Below are 23,734 nucleotides of genomic sequence, written 5' to 3' on the forward strand. Positions count from 1 at the left end.
ACAAACGATGTGAGTATGATTGTTGTGTATATGTGAATAAACTTGATGATGACTCACTTATTTTCTTGTTATTGTATGTTGATGATATGTTGATAGCTGCAAGAGATTTAACTGAGGTGAATCAGTTAAAGGATCTGATGTATAAGGAATTTGACATAAAGGATTTTGGTTCGGCCAAGAAAATACTTGGGTTGGAGATTCATCAAGACAGGACTGTAGAGAGATTATGACTATCTCAGGGTGGTTATGTGTAGAAGGTGTTAGAGAGTTTTAGCATGGCTGATGTAGGACCAATGTGTACACTCTAGCGAATCATTTCAAGTTGTCTACTGCAGATTGCCCAAGTTCAGATGAGGAAATCCAGAACATGGCAAAGGTCCCTTATGCTAGTGTTGTAGGTAGTTTAATGTATGCCATGGTATGTACAAGACCAGATTTAGCTCATATAGTGAGCATGGTGAGCAAGTTTCTCTCTAATCCAGGAAGACAAGATTGGCAAGTTGTAAAATGGATACTCAGATACTTGCGGGGTATAGCAGATTATGGCATCATGTTAGGCAAGACACAGGGTTGTCCTTCAGTTATGGGGTTTGTCGATGCAGATTATGCTGGAGATATGGACGACAAGGTTTACAACGGGACATGTGTTTACCCTTGTATGAGGATTGATATGTTGGAGATCCATGTGTTTACCCTTCAATGTAGCAAGCACAAAAGTTGTTTGAAAACGAGCTTGTAAAATATTTTTTGTATACAAAATATAAGCTTAAGGAATTTGACAATATCAATGCAAAGACTCTCAAGCTACTAAGTTTTCCCACACAAGATTTATTTGTTAAATTCAGTGGGAACAACTTTATCCTAACTCTCAAGATAAAAATCAAACAATACAAACTTCAAATGAGAGTTATGGGCTTTTTAGAATGTAGGACAAGCAATCTAGAAACTCTCACAATACTTGGATAATCAAGGAATAAGTGTATGAGAGTAAATGGGAGTAGTAACCAAATAGGTTTTGGAAATTTTGAGAGAATTTTGGCTTAATGATTTTGCTAATCCACCCTTAATTTTGAAAATGAGCCTGTATATATAGGCATAGGCAAAATTATGATCGTTGGGGATTCAATAGGAATTATTAAAAAAAATTTAAACCTGAAAATAACCCCATTTAACCACTTTAACCTCGGTAAAAAAAATAAACAACTCGAGAGTTTTCGGGTGTTCTACCCAAGGTTCAGGTGCCCAAAAATGGGCACGATTTGCTGACCGAGGCAATTCCTCAAAAACATTGCGGTTTGGGTTCCCAGTCCAATATTTAGTCAACCAAACTCACAAGTTCGGTCGCCCGAGGCTATTTTGAACAATAAGGTTCAAGTGCCCAAGTTGGTAAAAAGTAACCTGACACAAGTTCGGTCGACCGAGGAAGACGTGTACACTATGGTTCGATCTGCCGAACACAGGTCAACATGTTGACCCATCCACGGTTCGGTCACCCGACCTCTCACAGATTTGGCTTTTATGTTCATTTTTACTTCAATTAATTCCCCTTATATGTTAAGTGATTTTGGGGACATCTTATGTGCTAGTGTTGGGACCTAGGGTCTTTTTAAGATCTTTTGAGGATACCAAAAAAAATTCTACATCGGTCGACCGAAGGATGATCCCTAAGATCTTTCTAAGGTTTTGAACTTATAGTCCTACATGCATGATATGCAAATTGTTACAGATATTTTCTTAATTAAGATTACATACTCAAATAGAAATTACAACAAATAAATATGTCAGAGTCTTCCTTTTCTTCAAGTTATCGCATGCTATCAATGTGATCCAGCTTAATATGATCATGCACACAAACTTGAAGTCATCAAATACAAAGAGTATTTGTCATTATCAAAACTAGGTATGACCCATAGGGTCAACAGAAGCGTTACAACTCGGGAACAAATCCCTACCGCGCTCACCAAGAGTCTTCAGTTCACCAAGAACCTTCACAAAACGGTTCACAAAAAACTTTTACAACCAAAAAGATGATATACAATTGATGCTCCTTTAATTTGAGCTGATACAAAACAATCCTCACACTACTCTCTCAAGGAATGATTCAAACAAGATTAGAGAACAAGAGAGTTTGAGCAGTTGTGAATGAATAACAGGATGCAAAGTGCCTAGGTTATGTATAAAATGATATTTTTCATTATAAGCTTGTATAAATCACCAAAACCATATTAATACAAGTATAATAGATTGTATTTATAACACAAGATCCAAATGAGCCATTCATTAGCCGTTAGAAGCAAGTCCCAAACGTTTGGCTCGAGTTATAGCCATTAGAGTGCTGGGCTCAAGGCCAATGGTCGACCAGACACCCTTACTTGTCAACCGATCACCTGGTCTACGAGAAAAGAAAAATATCTATTGGAAAAGTTATCAACATAAAAGTTTTGGGAGTTTTTCTTAGCTTTCCATAGACACCAAGATCGTCCTTTTTGGACTCTTCCAACAAAAGTTATGCCCAAAATACTGAAGGGTGTCCAGGACTCAAGGTTGCACTACGTTAATCGACGATTGCTCTATTTTTTCTTCGACAAAAAGTATTTTAATGATTTAAAATATTCTTGAACAAAAGTATATGAAATATATTAATTCTAATTAAGATTAAAACTTGTCCAAGAGAATCTCCCTTTGAATATGAGATATCTTGTTAATAAAAACACATTTGAAAAATCATTTTGATATCTTATATACTTGTATGTCCTTTACTGAAAATATACTATACTTTCGTTGCACCCTTAGGACATAAGACTTGTTTTGATAAAATTGGGACTAAGTATGAAAATGTTTATAAAACCAAGATGTTTGAAAACTTGTCCCTTTAGAAAACGTATTTGAGTTTTAGGATTCATTTGACAAACTCTTAAGTTTAACTTTGAAAACCATGAAAGATGAGTTTTTGATTTTTGTGTAATCCTATAAACTCATGTTTCCTAATATGCATATGCAATTTGCTCAAATCTTGCTCATAAATCATGTAAGAAACAAAACCGCAAGAGTTACAAAATAAACTACCTCAAACACACACCCATTACATAAAATACAACATTAAGCTTCCTTTGGTTATGCTTGGGTCCTTTTCGAGTACGTGTCCATTTGATTTTCCTACTCGACGTCAACTCGATCCGATCTTTGCCTCTAATCTTAGTACTTCATGTAATTGCAACTGAACCTGTACTAAACATGATCTGCAAAGATGAGAAACACTGGAAACCACGTATAGGTTAATATCATCAAAACACATAAACCATGATAGTGTAGCCACCAAGTCTAACTATACAGATACCAACGTTGCGGTATTTTCGCATCTTGGAATTGGAGTCCACCTCCACTTGACTACAGTACCCGGATTGTACACGTACATCACTTTCATCTACTTTGGCAAAGTTTGATATGACCTTCTTATACGAGATCGAAATTCAAAGTGGCGATCTATGAATTCTTTCAATGTGGTGATTGATGCTGACTCATCTCCCCTAATCATATTCACTAACTCCCCAGCAATTAGGGACGATGTGATTTGGTTATGGTCTTGCAATAGCAGTTTATCCAAACACGTGTGCAGACCACCATATTGAGTGATTTCAAATAAATTGTGTTTCTTGCGAAACATTGCACGCACTCTCTATCTGCAATCAAACTCCTTACACTTAATAAACTATATAACACTGGGTTAGACTGTTCAACAAAGAAGTTATGGAGGGTTCAAGTGTGATAAATCCGCATTACAGCTATCAACTGATCTTTTGACCCGAAGAACATCCCCTTTCCCAGCTCGAACGATTCATCCAACCAGTCACTTGTATAGGAAGCTCCTCTTCGCATGACGAATATGCAGCATCTACATCAATTTGAGCGTACATTGGAGGTTTGTCCATAAACTAAGCGTTGTATATGACATCATTCATTTGATCGGGGGGGGGGGGGGGGTGGGTTCACTTCATTGGTGAACTCGTTTAACCCTTCAGCTTCCTGATTGTATGTTTCTTCATCTTTTAATTTAAATTAACATTGTTCGTAATAATTATCCTTTCGTCTAACGTGATGTTTGCAATGGCGAACAACGACCCCGGACCTTTAGCGGGATTTTTTGCGTACCCTCCATGTTCATCCGTATGATAAACAGGGATTTCATACGTCGGTAGCTTAAATGACGATTCTGGACCTTCATTGAAATCTATAGCAGAAATCCCACCAACCTTCGCACTCGTGTGTGGTTCAATAAAATCAGACGTAGACATTTCATAATGACGTGTTTGTTGGGTGTCTTCTTCCACTTCAGTCACATGTTTGGCAGGCGTCTCCGTTGGCCTATCTATAGTGAGCAGATAGTTTTACTATAATAAATTTATGAGCATTATAAAATTAGTTTTACTTTTTGCTTTTCCTATTTAGGTCAAATTAGTCTTAATTCATTTAATCTGATTTTTTAAAGATTATGAAACAATAATATAAGAGATAACATTATACGTATAAGACCAAAATTTAATCTACAAAACTTCAATTCTATTTTTTAACAATTTTAAATTTAAAAGACATAAAATTATAGAAAATGACATAATTTTTTCCCTAATTTAAACCATTAATTTTATTAACTTAACCTTCAACATTCTAATTTTCATAATTTATTAACTTAACCTTAATTTTTTTCAATAACAAATTTAAAACACCTCAATAGGCCAAAGTATAACTAAACTTATACCTTACAGCAATTCATAACTAACAACAATTTATACGTAACAACAATTATTTTTTTCACCAAACTTATAACTAACAACAATTTACCCAAGAACAATTACACATAAATTATACAACAAATTCATATAAGTAAAATAAAATAACGGAATCAACCCTAACCTCAAATTGGGGGTTTCCGGATGAAGCTTCCAATCACAAAAGTGAATGTCTGAATACTAATTTATGAATCAAACTAAAAAATCATTGAATTAAACTAATGGATCATTGAATTAAACTAATAAATCTGAATGAAATAATATAAGAGTTTCAAGATAAGTAAAATACATACATCATCTCCTTTTTTTATTATACCTTCCTTCCCAACGTTCATCAAGGCTATAAGCTCATCTACGTTCGGCTCCTCCCTCCAATGGTCACTTGCTGCGAGTGTCCAATTGTCGGCTTGCTGCTGCTACTGTGCTCTGCTGCTATGCCACTCTGCAAGTTCGTGAGGAAAATGGAGGAGGAAGGAGACTTCAAACACCTCATCCAGCGAATTTTGCTCACGCGACAAACGATGGTTCATTTCCTAGTCAAATATCGCTAAATGGTCTAGTAAGATTTAATGAAAACTCGCTGGACTATCCAACTAATTTTGGTTGTCATGCGTCAACCAATCAACATCTTTCATCATTTAAAATTCATTGGATGGTCCAGCAAATTTTCTTTAAATCGATGTATCAAAATAGGGGAAAAATTCCCATCAAACCATTATTTAATATTCTATTAAAAAAATCAAAAATGGAAAAAAAAAAAAAAAAAGAACTCTTTCTATTTCACCAACTACAAGCAAGGGGAATTTGCATTTAGTACAAGGGGGAATGAGAATAAGAAGGTGCGGGGGATGCGCAAGTACACTCCGTTTCAGAATTAATCAAGCAATGGGATCTTCGATTTACTTTTTTATATATATGTAACTAATATGATCAATTGAACATTAATGTCCAATAAACTAGAAAATAAAAATAAAATAATGATATTATTATGTTATAATAAGAAAAATATTATATTTGACATCCTAAGTAAAGATATTAATGAACCAAACCACTTACGAGTGACTTGAGAACTTAGGTTAAAAAGAGTTCTTTCAGGCCATTCGTTATACAAATAGACAATTCCTAACCCTAATTTTGAGACTCATTTAATAATGGACCCGAACTTAAATGTAAATGAGTTCAACTCATTTCGATTAATGAGCAAATTGACTGTACGCTTAGTTTGGACTCGTTTAAAATTTTTACCTTTTTTCTTAATAAAAACTTAAAACTCCAATGAGCATCGCCATAGCTAACTTCAAAAAGAGGTTGTCAACTTGTTCATTTAATAAATATACACTTGTTAATAAATATATTTTGGCCAATATATATATATATATATATATATATATATATAAATTATTGACTAGCACTACCATTTTGGACAATATGGTTTATTGAAATTCTTTTAAAATAATTTAGAACGTTGACAATTAAAATACAAAGAAAATTCTAGTTATGGAACACATAGATTTTCAAATTTAGTTTTTATATTAAACATCTAAAAGTGGTTTAAATTGAGCTTGAATATATATATTTATATATTTTTTTTCAATTAGCTCATTTATTAAAGTATTAAATACTTTTTACATAAATAATTATTATTTTTTTTAAAAATACCTTTTTATAAGTGGCTCCAAACTATCCCTTAGTTATGCTCAAAATAGTTATCCCATAGCTATTTAGTTTGCAGTTTGATTATGGGGAAAATGTAATTCAATTAATCGAATTATTAGAATTTTAATTAATCAATAATTAAATACAAATTATTAAATTATATAATTTTATGCTAGGGATCCAAACTTTCAATTTTTTATTCTGTCATTTTCAAATTCTCTTTCCATTCTGTCATTCCTAATTTGGCATATAAATTATAAATTCATATTTTATTTTTTTTATAATTAATTTTAATTTTATTTGGTTAAATTCTGTTAGCCAAATCACTCGATAATTTAATTTGATTGGTTACAATTCGTTTAAAGAGTTCAATTCCACCGATTCGGCTTTAAAAGTTAATATTAGGGCGTAAATGCTTGGCCCCACTGACGTTTATGATTGATCACGCTAGTTTGCGTAATGGGGATGCGGCGATGGCGACGTGAAGAAGCGCAGCCCCTTGGGTCTTGGCTCTTGCAGATACCAGGGCGGCATGCCGCATGCGCATCACTAAATATTATAATAATACGAAAGGGGGGGTAAGTGCCAAATCAGAACCGTCCAACCTGTGGGACGGACGGAGGAAAGAAGAAACTTCTAAGTGGGAAGAGTGAGTCAACCAGGGAAACGAGAGTGATGGGTCAACAAAAGGACGGTGGATCTTCAGGATAGTGGGTCAAATGGTCCAGGTCCGCATTTTCTGCGAACCGTATTGAATGTATTTTTCTATTTCACCAACTACAAGAAGAAAAATTTGCACTTAGTACGAGGGGAATTGAGAATAAGAAGGCGCGGGAAACGCGTACCTGGACTCCGTTCCATACTTATAGTGTGTGTATATATATATATATATATATATATATATATATATATATTTATTTATGTGAATATTGACACGACGGCAGTCACCTGCAAAATCCTACCGTCGGCTAAGTCGACCGCACAAAGCCGCCCTCTCCGTTCTCAGCTCTCCTCTTCGAACGCAGACAGAGAGGTAGAGAGAAGATGAAATTTAACTCAACAAAAAATATTGGTACTTGTCAACTAAAAACACTACTTGGTATAGGGTCTTTTAATATCTAGTATCACCCATGCTTTTATGCTTAGGTTAAAAAACGTTGAATGGTCCAATATTTTTTGTTTAAAAAAAGATGGACGGACGAACATATTTTTGAACGCATCAACATGATAAGAGCTCATTTAAGCCATTAGTTATACAAATAGACAATTTCTATTCTCAATTTTGAAACTCGTTTAACAATTGATCCGAACTTAAATGTAAACGAGTTCAACTCGTTTCGACTAATAAACAACTTGACTGAATGTTCCGTTTGGACTCGTTTAATAAACTTAAATTAAGCTCCTTTATGGATTTGTTTAATAAATTGTAGCGGACTTTAAAAGCAAAAATTATTAGGACACATACTTGTTTAGCATAGATTCTGTAAAGTGAATTCAATGACATAACCAACGTCTAATGCTAGTAGGAAGCTAGGTGGAGGCAAAAAACACCAATATTGTATTAGTAAGAGTCTATTAATTTTTACCATTTTACCTAATAAAAACTTAAAAAATCAAATCTTTCATGAGCATCTCCATAGCTAGCTTCAAAATGAGTTTGTCAACTTGTTCATTTGCATAATAAACCAACTTAATAAATATACTCTTGGTTTGAGCTCAACTCAAGCTCAAGCTCGAACTTGGTCAAATTTCAATAAACAAGTGTGGACATGTTAAGTCTCGGCTTGACTGAGCTCATTTGTAATCTTAACTTTTTCCGTATGCATATATAATTGGATATTACATTCATTCTTTTATATTTTTTTCTTTTTCTTTTGTAATCTTCACTTATGAAGTGAAAAGCTAGGTATAAGAGGGAAATTGCTATTTAATTAATACATCAACAGATATATAATGATGGCGTCAAAAAAGTACTACCGACATTCAACATTTATTCTTTCATTTATTAAATGGTAATTTTGCAAGTGAAAAGAAAAAAGAGAGAGAGAGAGAGAGAGAGAGAGAGAGAGAGAGAGGGGAAATCATCATTTAATTGTTAAAAATATTGAAAATACGAAATTGAAAGTGTTTCGTTACTAAAAATCTATTTTCCCGCTCAAACTATTATAGAAAAAATATTAGCGACAATTTTTTAAGTATTATTAGTGACGAACATTTTCTTCACAAATAGTTTACTATTAGTGACGATTTATAATAGTTTATTATTAGTGACGAGTTTTTGTTAGCTTTAGTATATTCCCAAGAAGGGGGGTGAATTGGGTATTTAAAAAATTTATCCTTAGGTCAACCAATCTAGCAGTAGCATTACACAAACATAGAATCTTTCTATTTAATTATAAACTCAATTAACACATGTACAACATATAATGAATCAAACATACAATATACAAGTGCTAAAAATAAAAGTGTGAAAAATAAATTTGTGAAAATATAAAGAACACGCACGATATGTTATCCGGGTTCGGCCAACTATGCCTATGTCTCTGCCTTGGCTACACTAGCACAAGGGTTCCACTAATGCTCACTTAACGAATGAAGCGACACCGATTACAACTAGGTCAATTCAAGGGGCTGACCTCAACCAACACGCCTTATCAGAATGGTGCACCTAACTTTCTTAACTGAGTCTAAACCAGTCTGAGACTATTTAACAGGGCTAGTCTCCCTCTTCAGGCCCGTGCTTGGAATACAACAAATGATATGAAATTTGTGTACATGGAAATATGCTTCTTTATAAGCACATATATACCACTACGCACAATATAATCAGTGCACCTCAATCATGTAACAACTATAAGCTCGGTGCTCTACGTGTGCAATCAAAACTTAGTATAGTGAATATCTCAAGTCAAGCACATAAGTGTTTATACAAGCTAATCTTTGAAACTAAGCAATGATAATGTAACGACCTGCCTATTTTACCTTTTTTTTTCTTTAATAATAATAAAACCCAAATAATAAATCTTGCAGATCATATCCACTTGTACCCGTGAGTACCAAGGATATATCAAAAATACAATACGGAAGCCTAAGCAGCAGGAAAACAAGAAATCATTTACATGACTTAATATCACTTAATACAATACCAGAGTTTATTATATCCATAATACACATCCCAAAATAACCAAAAACCAGCCCTAGGTTCAACACCCAAAACCACCATCAAACCCTAGCAAACGACTTACCCTTCAGAAAGGGCAGGTCAACTGTATCTACCTCAGTGGAGCTTTATCCGCTCTCCTATTCGGGGCTCCTGAAAAATTCATAAAATTTCTAGGTGAGGCACCTCTCAGTAAGGGAAAATAAACTAATATCAGTGTGTGGTAACATGAGTATTCCGTGTTATACATAAGAACATACATAAACATATTTAGTAAAGCTGTCAATATTATTTCTGGGAAAACATGTATAACCATAGCATAACCGAACATACTGAGTTTCCACAAACATAATCCATATTTTATAATGATAATAATACAAAAACAACCCTAGTAGGTTAGCTAGATAATGTCATGTATTACCCCCACATGACTGGATAGTGTGACCCGAAGGCGGGACCTAATAATGGCTTGCCGACCACTGCCAAGTCAAAAATAAATGTCTGTAAGTATGATGGGTCTGCCAGACAAGTCTGTACACTAGGGCGCCAACACGTCAATAACCACATCGGCTATCCATCCTCACGCTGCCCCGTATGATAGCGATAACACAAATATCACGATCAACGTGACCACATAGCTACGGTACCATGTCTGGTGTAAGCCTGAACCAAGCCAACCAGGTTCTGATACCATATATCATATTCCAAACTGTGATACATCATTATTCCATAGTAATAATTGTCAATTCACTATCATCATATCACATTTCATATACAAAGTGAAAATCATCGGCCTGTACGCAGACATTTCATAGTTTATAAATTGTGGCTCGTACGCCGTATTACATAACAAATAAGAGACTCGGCTCGTACACTGGCATATCATATCAGTAGCTCAGCCGGTACGTCGGCATATCATATAAAAATATTCTCAGAAAATAGTATTTGACAATAAATCTTACTCATGCCGCACAAAATAGGTATTAAGTATATTTAAACACATCACCATTTATCACAGTATTTCCCAACATAAAATATACATATATATTCATTTTCTTGAAACCAAATATTGTAAGATTATACATACATTTTCATAAAGTTACTGGCTTAATTTATTCCCTTACCTGATTTCTGAAAAACCCCTAAAAAAATCCGCCCTGCACCCACAGGGTTCCCCACTAAACACCCGAAAAACAATATTTCCTAGAACTAAACTTCAGTATTTCATCTTATATAACATTTCTTACAACTATAGTAAAGCCAAATACTTAGTGGAAAGTCTTACCCTAAATTTGGGATGGTTTCCAACTCAGTCCCACCGACGATCCACTCTAGTAGATTTGAAGAGAATTCTCCCAGGAGTGTCGTGGTGGCTTCAAATCGTCGAACCGGTGGAAATCTGGCCCAGAAACGAAGAAAGAAGAGTGGAAAATCGAAGGGAGGAGAGAGGGAGAGTCTGTTCACGTGAAATATGCCGAAAATTGGCATTTAGCACTATTTATATTGTGGCCTTCGTCGACGAGCCACACCACCTCGTCGACGAAGTCTCTCCTCGTCGATGAACTCTCTCTTCATCAACAAAATAAAAAGTCACCCAAAACCCTCTCTCGGTATTTTCTCGTCGACAAGACACGTCCTCGTCGACGAGCCCAATTATAACTTTGTTGACGAACGTGAGGCCTGCTGCCCCTTTCTTTTCCCTTCCAACTTCTATTTTCCCCCTCTTTATCATTATTTAAAATACCATAATTTCTTCGAGTCATTACAGATAAACTGTCAATCTGAGCTTGTAAAATATTTTTGCACACAAAAAATTATAAGCCTTAATGAGTCTTCCAATGACAATGCAAAGACCCACTTAGTTATAAGATTTTTCTCATACAACAATTTATCAAATAAAATCGGGGGAAAATCAAGCTAAACCCTTAATATGAAAATCACAAGCACGAGAGCAAGTAAGGGTTTTTAGCAAAATGGAATAATCAATAAAACACTCACAAATTAAGATTTCTCAAAGGAATGAAGGTATTTGAGTGTTATGGACTTAGTAGGTGAAAATAGGATTTTATATTTTTCAGATAATTTTGGCATAATTCTATTTGCTAATCTTGCCTTAATTTTGCAAATGAAGAGATATATATAGACATAGGCAAAATTATGAGCGTTGGGGACATTAAGGCTATTATTAAATTTATTTTAAAAACAATTAAGAAAATTAACCCTATTTACTTAATTTTAACCCTGGTAAAAATTAATTTAACCCGTGAGATTTGGATGCCCAACTCAAGGTTCAATCGCCCGAACAGACTCAACCGAAAAAGTGCTTTTTCGAAGTTCGAGTGCCTGAGTCTGGGATTGGTTGGTTGAACAAAAGACAGAATGTTTATGTTTGCGTTTTGGGTGCCCGAAGGCAAGTTCGATAGCCCGAAATTGCCAATTCGGTCACCCGAGGCATAATTGAACATAATGCTCAGGTGCATGGGTTGGTGAAAAGGTGTCAGGTCAGGGATTCAGTCGCCCGTGGACGATGCGGTCAAATATGTTCGACCGCCCGAATCTAAGTCAGCATGTTGACTTATCCACGGTGTTAGCTTTACCGTGATCCCAAGAGGGGGGTGAATTGATATTTTAAAATTTATCTCCTAGTTATTTCTCCTAACCGCAGTATGTTTACAACCCTATGGTCAATCTAGTGCAAGTAATAATATAAATATATCAGAATTGAAGTAAAGCAGTTTAATTACTCACACACGCACCAGAAAGCAATAAACATAGTGTGACACGCAGATATGTTATAAAAGTTCGGCCAACTGCCAACATCCCCGCCTTGGCTAACTAGCACAAGGATTATCACAATAACTTGCTCACTTAAACAGGTGGAGCGACACCTATACAAACAAAGTCAAATTAATACAGGGCTGACCTCAACCTTAACTAGGTCAATTAGCACAGGGTTAACCTCAACCTTTACATCAATCCTTACCGGGCTGGATTACCGCCCCCTCAGGCCACGCTTTGAATCTCTCAGATATACAATCAAAAGGTACAATATAGGGGTGCTTTCATGTAAAGCAAATTTGTACTACAAATGTGCACAATCAAAAACACCACGGATGATTTAAAATGTAAGCTCAATGTGGTCTAAATATTTCAACTCTCAAATATGTTTTCTATCAGTGCAGTGAGTACGTGAGAGTGTCAATAACAATCTGTGTATTTCAAAATGTTTCAATCAAATGTGTTCATACAGAATACCAAGCAAGCCTCAAGAATATCAATCAATAGAATATCTCAATCACATGAATATGTATATGCTTGGATTGCAAAATAGATAATCTTTGTATTCAGCAAATGATATATATACTTGAATAAATATTGCCACAAAGATTAATATAACATACACAAATATCCTTTCACAAATAGTTCAATAAAGATTTCACAAGATATTTGAGTAAGTTTGAAAGTATTTTTACAAAGCAAAAACAAATACAAACTTCAAAGATATTGCAATGATAATGCAACACTCGGAAGTTTAACAAGTCTTCTTAGGATAGGCTTATTAGAAAAGCCTCCTAAGAATACTTAGGTTATGCTCTCGTAAGAAAATTGATTCAAAGCACTTCAAACAATGAGAGCAAACCTCTAAACAATAACACTCAATACATTTACAAATAATACAGAAGGATAAAGAAGGTAAGTTTAAGTGGATTTTGCAAGAGTATGAGAAGTAGGATGTATTTAGCTTGGGAGAGAATTTTTTAGAATGTTTTTGCTAATCAATACTTAATTCTCCCAAATGAAAGGGTATATATAGACATACCAAAATATTTGATCATTGGGGACCTTTTAGGGATTGTTAGAAAAGATTAATGGCATTTAACGCATTTTAACCCTGTTTAAAAATTTTAACTGCGGTAAAAAATTAAGTGTAACCCGAGAGTTCCGGTCGACCAGAACAAGCTTGGTCGACCAAGTCTCATATGGTTCGGTCGACCAAGGAACTTTTGAACTGAGGGCTCGGTCGACCAGGAGAGGGCGATTTCTTAATTTTCTGAGGTTCGGTTGACCAGACATTTTGAACTGGCTGGTTCGGTGGACCAGACCGCTGGGATTTCTCCCGAGGACCCTCCGGTCAACCAGGTAGTTGGAGTACAAAAAGGGTCGGTCGACCAGATGGTCAAACTTTTGACTTATGGAGGTTTCAGTCGACCAGGGCTTTTTGAACTACCTAGTTCGGTTGACTAGGTGGTCAAAATGTTGACCATAAAGGGTTTCGGTCAACTGGGGCTTTTTGAACTATTTTGGTTTGGTCGGCCAAGGCTTTGGTCAATCAGTTGACCCAGGGAGGTTTCAGTCGACCAGGCCAAAATGAACTGACTTGGCTGGTCGACCGAAAGTGCACTATGTGTGCATTTCGGTCCCGTTTGAAACATACAAGTCCTATTCAAGTGTCTAACAAACATATGTGTAAATGTCTGTGTCCTAGGGTCACTTGGGATCCAATTTGAAGACACCGAAAAAGTCCGGTGTCGGTCGACCTAAGCCTTAAGGATTTTTTATGGTCATTTTTGGTTTCTATTTGGTTTGAGCTTACAAAATAAACCATACATGTGATGTGTGTGCTTATTGCAAACCAAATGTCCTAATTACTATAACAGACCAAATAAATATGAAATGCATTACAAAAAGAGATTTGGTCTTATATTTCTCTTTCTCTTTGTCCTATCAATGTATCTGCTAATGTAGACCTGCACATGAACTAGATATTTATTAAGTACAAGAGTATTTGTCATTATCAAAATCGAGCGTGACCTATAAGGTCAACACACGATTCAGGCACCCGAGGTGTTTTGAACGCCACAGGTTCGGTCGCCCGACCTTTCTCAAGATTTTCAATTAAGTCCAATTTTTGTTTCAATTAATTTCTTAGATAATATATGTGATTATGGGGACAATCTCAAGTGTTGTGTAAGGACCTAGGGTTATTTCTAAGGCCATTTTCCTTGCCGAAAAAATTTGGCTTCGGTCAACCGAAGGGTGATCCCTAAGGTCTCTAAGGTCTTGAGCTTTATAGTTCCTATATGCATGTCATGCAATGATTATTACAGACCTTTCCTACTTAAATATTACAGACCCAATAATAGTGAAATGAATTACAACATGAAAATAGTCTTCAGTATTCAAGTCTTTATGTGCCATCAAATGATCTTATTGTTATGAACCTGCACACAAACTTGATAGACATTAAATACCAGAGTATTTGGCATTATCAAAACCGGGAATGACTCATGGGATCAACAATCTCCCCCTTTTTGATGATGACAAATACTTGCCTACTTTTCTCCCTTTTGGCAACAGCAAAAAGGGCCTAGATTAGATATTTAAGTATATAGGCAAATAAAAGGTAATTATCATTCAAATACAAATATGGTTTTGGAAAGTTTTTAAGAAAATTCGGTAGCACACCGTTTGAAAATAGAACATTTTCCAAAAACATGTTTGTATAGAAATGACCTGATTGAATTCAAATAGATTTATCCATAATAGTCAACTCAAACAGTCCAGTATGGGTTAAAATAATAAACAAGAGTATAACTATCAATATGCAAGAGATATGATAGTCATGCATTGCAAATCATAAACAAATTCACAAAACATGAAATATAGCAATGAAGCACACAAAAAGTATAACTGGTCATTAAAAGGTTTAAATGACATAACAAACATGATTAGATCAGAAATATACACAAACCATTGTAATTGAAACATATCATAAGACCCGTGAAAGATTTAAGTTAAAAGCACACGACATATGATACCAAATAGTAGGTTTGAGCATAAAAACGATCTAACTAGTTCGCATGCATTTTCATGTAAGATCCATGAATGAGTTATGCAACATCCTTTGCAAATTTTTAAACAAACAAAAAACATAATTTCATGACTTAAAATTTTAAAGCATAGATAGCACAAGTCATGAAAGCATTTAGCACACAAGCAAAAAATAAAACATGTTTAATTTAAAAGGCATTTCTTGCTATAATACAGTAAATTTGTATAGGATATATATACAGATATTAAAAATATATCCCCTTTGATATTTGCAAAAAGTATTGGGGGTTGTTTGCTGGAAAAATAAGATTTTAATTTAAAGTAAGCAAGTACAAGTTTTCTGGTTTGTCCATTAAGCACATACTAAAATATTAACCAAAAAAACACAACCACAATGATCGTAAGGATGTCAAACAATTTAAAATGAGGATCATATGACAAACACAAACAACATGTGACAAAGAAATATGTATCAACTTAAGATTTTCACAAAGATCATCTTGGTTAAGGGCATACCACAGTGAGTTCACAATAGATCTAAGCTAAAAATATTTGTGAGCAAAACAAAATAAGAATTTATGTTTAGATGCTCCCCCTTTCAATTTGAATTATAGCTTAGATGAAATAAGCTACTTATACTCATTAAGATTGATTTCAGTATGCCAAGAGTATAAGCCATTCATTTTAAATCTCTTAAACTAACCATACTAATTATTAGTCAACTATATTTATTCTTATCAGTATAGTTGCCCCTATAGACAATAGATGCATCAGAAGATATATATTAAGGCATGCAATAATGTTCATGACCCAAGAACATTCCATACCATACCATAAAACTTCAAGCGCATGATATAATATTCAAGGATTTTTAGAAAAGCCTAAATATTCAAAAAGCAAAATAATGCATATTAGTCATTTATGCGCTTCCTATAGGGATGAATATTAGCCTTTCTAAATTTTTGATGATTATGTTAGGATAAAGTTTAATTATTCAATTTATTTTCACTCATCCTTTCAAAAAGATTTTAACATTAATTTTATCATAATCATCTTTAACACAAGATTTTGGTTTGGGGAAAATCCTGTTGAAATTTTGGCAGCATGTCGTCTGTAAATCGGATATTTCTCAAATTTTCATGCACCAAAACCTGAAAAATGTTTTCACACTTCGAAAAAATCACAAAAATGTTTGTTAGGTCCTGAAAATTATTTTCATCCCGAATAAAATCCAAAAACCTCCCGGAATACTATTTTTCCTACTTAGAAAAACCTATAGATTTTAAAAATCTCGAGAGCGTATTTTGTATCCTATTTTCTTGATTTTTCATCTCGATGATTGCAACAAAAGGCATGGACTCTTCCAAGTATTGCATTACCCTGGTTCTGAGGGAATAACTATATAGTATTTTCATTCTTTCGATTTTTGGAAGGGAGTAATTTTAAAGGCTTAATAAATTTATTTTGGGGATAATTTTTGATTAATCTAGTACCATTTGTAAGAACTGGCGCGTAGGGGGTGCTAATATCTTCCCTTCGCGTAACCGTACTCCTGAACCCGACTCTAGTGACGCAAACCGATTCTACCCCTAACGGGGTAGCATACAAGTGTTCTAACCACACTTCAAAAGGTTAGTGGCGACTCCATCACACATTAGTTTTGCACGAAAATATCTTTTTCAAAAACACACATTCATTCTTCCCAGTTCACAGCCGCACCCATTTTTTCCAGAGAGTGGTTCTCTGGCCGGGTCCGAAACATCGCAACAGTGGCCAAAAACTCCTCCCCAAAAGCTTTTTGCGCACTTAGAAGTAAAGTTAGAATACAAACAAACTTAGTAAATTTAGTGGATTTTAGCACTTAATTTTCTAAGTCGAGTATACGAGGTCTAAACCGAGTGGGGTCAGTTCTGATACATCCGTCACATTAAGCTTGACGTGTTGGAGCTGATGGTGCCCAAAACCTCTTCCTAGGGTGAATTTTGTGCACCTAGAAGTAAAGTTAGAATACAAACAAACTTAACAAACATAGTGGATTTTAGCACTCATGTGTCCAAGTCGAGCATACGAGGTCCAAACCGAGTGGGGTCAATTCCAACTGATCAAACTTATTAGCTATTTAAAATTGTATCATTTTTTGTTTAACTATGTGCTATCATTTTGTTTTCAAATCATTTTTACTTATAGTACATACATATATATTAAAAAATTGTATACCAATTTTTTGTATAATTATTACTCTGTAGGGTTTGCATGCTATCACAAGAAGATTAGGACGATGTCGAGCACTATAGTTGAATGTAGCTTTTTTTGTTCTGTATTATTTGTTATCTGAACAGATCATGTATTCATGCATGTTTCGAACAATTTATGATTTTTTTTAGTATTTCTGGTTCAATATTATGTATGTTAATTAATATAATTATAGGTTTTTACAGAAATTAATGAATGATTTCAAAAAAAAAAAATTAACTTTTAGTGATAGTTCTACAACCATCACTAATAGTACCACTAGTTAATATTAGTGACGGTTTTCAAACCGTCACTAAAAGTTATACTATTAGTGACAAATATGCAAACCGTCACTAATAGTACCACTAGTAAGTATTAGTGACGGTTTTCAAACCATCAAAAATAATTGCACTTTTAGTGACGATTTTTAGCCGAAAAAATGTGGAATTTATAGTGACGGTCTTAGACTTTTAGTGATGAAATAAAACCGTCACTAATACTCCATTATTAGTGGGAATTTTAAAATTCGTCACTAATAAGTAGTTGTTATCTCTATTTTAGTGACAAATTTGAAACTATCACTAAGCAATAACTAATAAGTATTAGTGACAGTTCGCGATTATTAGTGACGATTTGAAATCGTCACTAATAACCTTATTTTTTGTAAATCGTCACTAATAACCTTATTTTTTGTAATGATACTTGTCAAAAGAGTACCATTAGTATACATGTTGCTCACAAGCCCATTTGATAATAGTAAAGTAGAACAAGTAGGCAAGACTCACTCTGTGTAGTGAGTGATGTATCTCGTCGACGAACCTAACCCTATAAATAGTGGAAATTTGGGATTTTTATCATTTTCACCGCGTCTCTCTCTCTCTCTCTCTCTCTCTCTCTCTCTACGCCACTCTCTCCCTTCTCTCTTCGATTTCGGCCCCACCAATCGCCAGATCGACGATCCGAAGCTACAACGATGCTCCTGGCGGAGTTCTCTACAAATCTGTCAGAGCAGATCGTCAGGAAAACAGAGTTGGATTTTATCCCAAATTCAGGGTAAGGTCTTTTAGTCCTTTTTTGGCCTTATGACAGTTATAGGAAATGATATAGGCAGAAAAATACTAATATTATGTTCTGGCATATGTTGGTTTCAGGGTATTGTGTAGGAGGCCCTGCGGAAGTTAGGCTAGTATTCCATAGGGGCTTTCCAGTAGTCAAGTAAGAGAAATATGTTATATTAGGTATTTCTTAAAATATGATACAGTTTATTTAATTATAAAAATTATGTATTTAGTATGGTGGGGCTTGTGAATATGTATATGGTAAGGGGATATGTTTTACGAATTTAGTTTCATGATTTTATGAATTTCAGTATTATGGTTATGTAAATTTCAGTACCATGATTTTATGGATTTTAGTACCGTGATTATACGGATCTCAGTACCATGATTACACAAATATCAGTATTATGATTATGTAGTTTCAGCGTTATGATTATTCAGTTCTCAGTATTACGACATATGAATTACAGTATAGTTTATGCAGCATCATGGTTATTACGATTACTTCAGAATCATGGTAAAACAGATAATTATGTATAGAGATATATTATATGATATCAGACCCTATTGGACTTGCAGTTACAGAGCACGGTACCATTGCTACAAACATTATGTTACTTTATGAGTGCAACCACCTATTTAGATAACACGTGGTAAGGTCGATTACCTTGGCCCTTAAAGAAGTCAGACTCCCCGTGCAGATATGGGTTGAGGTGAGCAAATCGACTGATGGAGTATAATGATTTATTCCTAGTTGGCCAGCCAGGGTAAATCCAGCCTACAGACTGCATAACGCTGTCATGAGGGGGCAAGTCATGTCACATAGATAGCCACAGGGAATAGTTTCATTTATTATTACGTATGTATAGATTTACAGAAACAGGGAACGTAATTACTTATTATAGAAGTATTTTGAATAAAATTCTCCGGAACTGATATGTTAAACAATGGGGACAGGGGTGATGAATTTTATCTCTTATACTTTATTTATATATATAATTTTACATGCTTATGTGGAAACAAATTTTCATGATATAGTAGATCATTTGCCACACACTAGTAATAGTATATTTCTTCTTATTGAGCGTTGACTCATCTCAATGTTGAAATATTTTTCAGGTGATCCAGATAGACGAGCAGATCAGGCTTGCAGATAGAGGAGCTTCTGTGGTGCCCTGTTAGAGAGTGAGTATATTTTTGGGAATGATTTTGTAAACCCTAGCTAATTGAGGGTATTTTTGGGAAACAAACATATGTTCATATTTTGGGAAGCTTGTAGTACTCTGGTATTGTGAGGTATTGTATATAATGATTTATGGTTATGTTTATTTGATTTTTGCTTCTTACTGTTTAGGTTTATGGTTGAGTTTACTCCACTATGGTATCAGAGCATGTACGTTGTGGTAAAAAAAAAACCCCATTTATTTAAGCAAGTCATTACACTCTGTCTTTTCGTGGTTTACTCACTCTACTACGATTAGGTGAGCCTATTATTAGGTGTGCCCGTAGCACCGAAATCCTAAACCCTAAACCATGATGGTGGATTTACTCTTTTATCCTTCTTCACTTAGTATCAAGATTTAACCAATTTCAATGAAAAAGTGAATATATCTCACAATACTCGAGCATTAGCTAGCATCCAACCACACTTTTTTGGAAAAAAAAAAAAAAAAACAGAGTTTTCTTCCATTTCATAATACTTGAGCACAGAGTTAAAGTCTGCCACCTTCAATTCTTATTTTAATTAGTACATTCTAAGTTTAAAGATGGCGTGAATTACACATAATTACACGTACTTGGAGTTCTTCATTCTCTCCCACACACAGTAATCAGAACCGGAAGTAGCAATTTGGAAGTTCTGAGGGATAAAGTTCGCCGGCACGTTGTACCTTGAGCCAATCTTGGATATGACGTTCCCGTCCGTCACCGCTAGATACAGATCTGGATCGGCGATCAGAATACTAGCAGTGCTGTTGGTTCCGATCCCGTTCCTTTCTCTGATCGCAATCAGTTTACTGATTTGATCTTTCAAACCCCAGTTGAAAAAATGGTCGTAAAACTATCACAGAAAATTAAACAAGATGATCCATCACTTTAAATATCATATCATAATTAATGCATGCATGCATGTTTTAATTCTCTACCAAAAAAATCACCAATCGAACATGAACTTACGATTGATGGAACTCCTGGATGAGTTAAGATGTAAGTATAACCTTGCATGACTTTGTCTGATGGGAAGGGCCAGTGATCTTTGGCAACTGTGTAGTGATTATCGATGAAGGTGACAGCATTTGTGGGCAGCAAGCCAATGAGTCCCGGAGGCCCTCCAGAGACACTCATCCTCCATAACTCTCTTTGGACTGCAGTTTGGAGTATTCCTTTAGTTGTAAAATCAAATGCAAGGACTTCACCTCCTGCTTTCTTCACCCATTTCTTGATTTCGTGGCGATGAAGATCTTGGTTGTAAGTGGGTTTTCCATCATTTCCATATGAAAGTGACTTCCAAAAGTCCCCTACTGCCAATTTCGGGTTGGTTTTATTCATATAGAGTTTGGTGATTTTGGGGGAGTATCCCTTGGCAAAGTTGAATATCCACCCGTCGAATCCAACGTAAGTTTGCAGCCAGTTCATCCAATCTGATAGCTCACTCTGAACTTGTGGGTTTAAGTGGTCGATGTCTGGAGCAGGTGGAAAGCCATCTCCGCTATCGAGTTTTCCGGTGCCATCTGAATATTCGGTGTCATCTCTACAAATGAATTGAGGACCCCAGTCAAGACGTGTATCTGGGGTTCCTCCTTCAAAGATACACCATATTCCTCTATTATCTTTATTCTCTGCAATTCTGTGGTTTATAACTATGTCTGCTATGCATTGGATGCCTTTGTCATGAAAAGCATGTATGAGTGCTTTTAAGTCATTTTCATTTCCGTATTTTGATCCATTGAGATCATACAACCTTCCTGGCAAATATCCTACAATGACCATTTAAGAAAGGATAGAAGGATGAATGAGATCGAGGCAAACAACTTCAAACATTTTCATTACAATGTAAAGATATATATATTTCGTAAGTTAGGCTCTTTCAATTTTACCTAGTTCATGTAGGTTTCCTTTTAACTTAAACAAATTACAAATAAACTTGATAATTTTCCATCAATGACAATTTTGAGGGAAATTAAATCAAAGCCAAAAGCTTGCTTTCAATTATACTTAAAAAATGTCATTGAATGACATATAGTCATTTCAAGATGTTGCGGGCAACAAAAGTCTTTGAAAATAACTAGCTTGAAGTACTAGTTATACAATTATTTAAGGAAAAACCCTATCTAACTATAAGTATTGGAAGATGATTAGGTAAAAGCACATAAACAATTTAGTTACATGAGTAACCTATGTTTTCGCAAGATCTAAAGATAATTATATTTCAAAGTACATGTGTAAATCTAATGCTTTTATAAAAGTAATATTGTTTTTTACCTTCAGGTGAAGCAGAATGAGTACATGGAGGAAGCCAAACATGTGTAATTCCAACAGCAGCTAGTTCTGGAATGACATCTCTAAGGTGGTTATACAATCCCCCTTGCATTTTCCATGAGTCCGAATTGAAACCCTAATGATCCATCAAACCCCAACATCTAATTACATCTTAATCACATAAGCATAATCAATCATTAATTACCACAATTTAGCACCTTTTACAGCTTTGTGTTTGGAGAAGTTCTGGGTCGCTTTTTTTTTTTTCCTTCCCTTTATTTTTTGTCTGATTTGCAGGGTTATGGAAATCCAAGTTTTTTTCACACAAATGGTCGCATTTATTGCTTGTCGTATACTTTTTTTTTTTTAGTCCCGTGAAGTGGGCGGTTTGTACTATCTCGCTCTTTTTCTGTTTGTTCTTGGATTTTTTTTTTCTTTAGTTTGTCTTTTAAGTCTCTTGTCTTGGGTGTCCTGTTTATTGAAGAAATAGTGCAAAATGATTAGGATTATTCGATTTATTAAATTTTTTTGGGGCCCCACTAGCAAGGAAAGCATGTTGACATCTTAACAATTCTGACAATGACCCAGGTTAGCTTGTCACTCAAATAAACACAACATTCTAGCTCTTTTTTGCGAATAATTTTTTAAAGGACAACAATTGCGGTATATGACTAAGTCCTTTTTTTTAAAAAATCATGTAATTTTTTGTGTTTTTTTGAAATTTAACAATTTTCTTATAAGCGACAGTTGTTCTTTTTTTTCTAAAATTAATACGAGATAATGATACACAAAATTCTCAAGAATGATCACTTAATAGGGTGATTATTTTGCAAATTGCATTATGGAAATACTTAGATATACAATCAAATTGGGAGTTTTTAGAAAGACGATGAGGGTGTATAATTGGGCATTTAGAATCATTGATTTGACCTCTCTCCCCTATAGATACAAAATTAGCTAGTATAGGTGGATTTATTGAAAGTTGTTTTTCCTTGTGAACAAAAGCCAACTGACCAGCGCATGATTGTAGGTTTATACGGTATTATTATTGATCAAAAACTAACCCGTTTTCCAAACCTATCCCTTTTAATTCTCAAACGAGTGATTAGAATATGTTTCATCATTGTATCTAAGATTGGGTCTATAGTTTCAACCATAACACCCCGGCCTTTAACTAAACTCCCACCCCTAGATAGGTGCCTTCACCTTTGTCGTCATGACCATATTTACACATCTTCCGATGCAAACCATTGCATTGCGCAAATACGCTACCAACCTGGGACCCCATCACTATATGAGTAGAAATTAGAGAGGTAAGTAGTATCTTCCTCGTATTCAATGGCCCATAAAATCATTGAATTCGTAGATATGCTTTAGATTGATGTCATCCAGCAAGTTGCCATGTATCATTGGTGGTTAAAAACGATTTCATGATGAGATGACTATGGTCATCCTCACCACCTAATTATCGCAATGCTTGAGGGTTTTTTTATAGTTTCTTTTCTTTTTATTACATCAATGCTCATTGACCTCAC

At 34.8% G+C, this 23,734-nt stretch overlaps 1 protein-coding gene across 1 annotated transcript in view; it reads right to left on the reverse strand.

Annotated features, from left to right (window-relative positions):
• Window positions 1-20,508: 20,508 nt before the first annotated feature.
• LOC131155862 (alpha-amylase-like) overlaps window positions 20,509-23,734 on the reverse strand; it is a 7,122-nt gene continuing 3,896 nt past the window's right edge. The window contains exons 2-4 of the mRNA XM_058109311.1: window positions 22,203-22,335; window positions 20,898-21,697; window positions 20,509-20,781 (exon numbers count right to left, since the gene is read on the reverse strand). Coding sequence (XP_057965294.1) covers window positions 20,509-20,781; window positions 20,898-21,697; window positions 22,203-22,335 — 1,206 coding nt within the window. The remainder of the gene's footprint in view (window positions 20,782-20,897; window positions 21,698-22,202; window positions 22,336-23,734) is intronic.

This window comes from Malania oleifera, chromosome 5 (genome assembly GCF_029873635.1).
Source record: "Malania oleifera isolate guangnan ecotype guangnan chromosome 5, ASM2987363v1, whole genome shotgun sequence".
NCBI classification, from domain to species: domain Eukaryota; kingdom Viridiplantae; phylum Streptophyta; class Magnoliopsida; order Santalales; family Ximeniaceae; genus Malania; species Malania oleifera.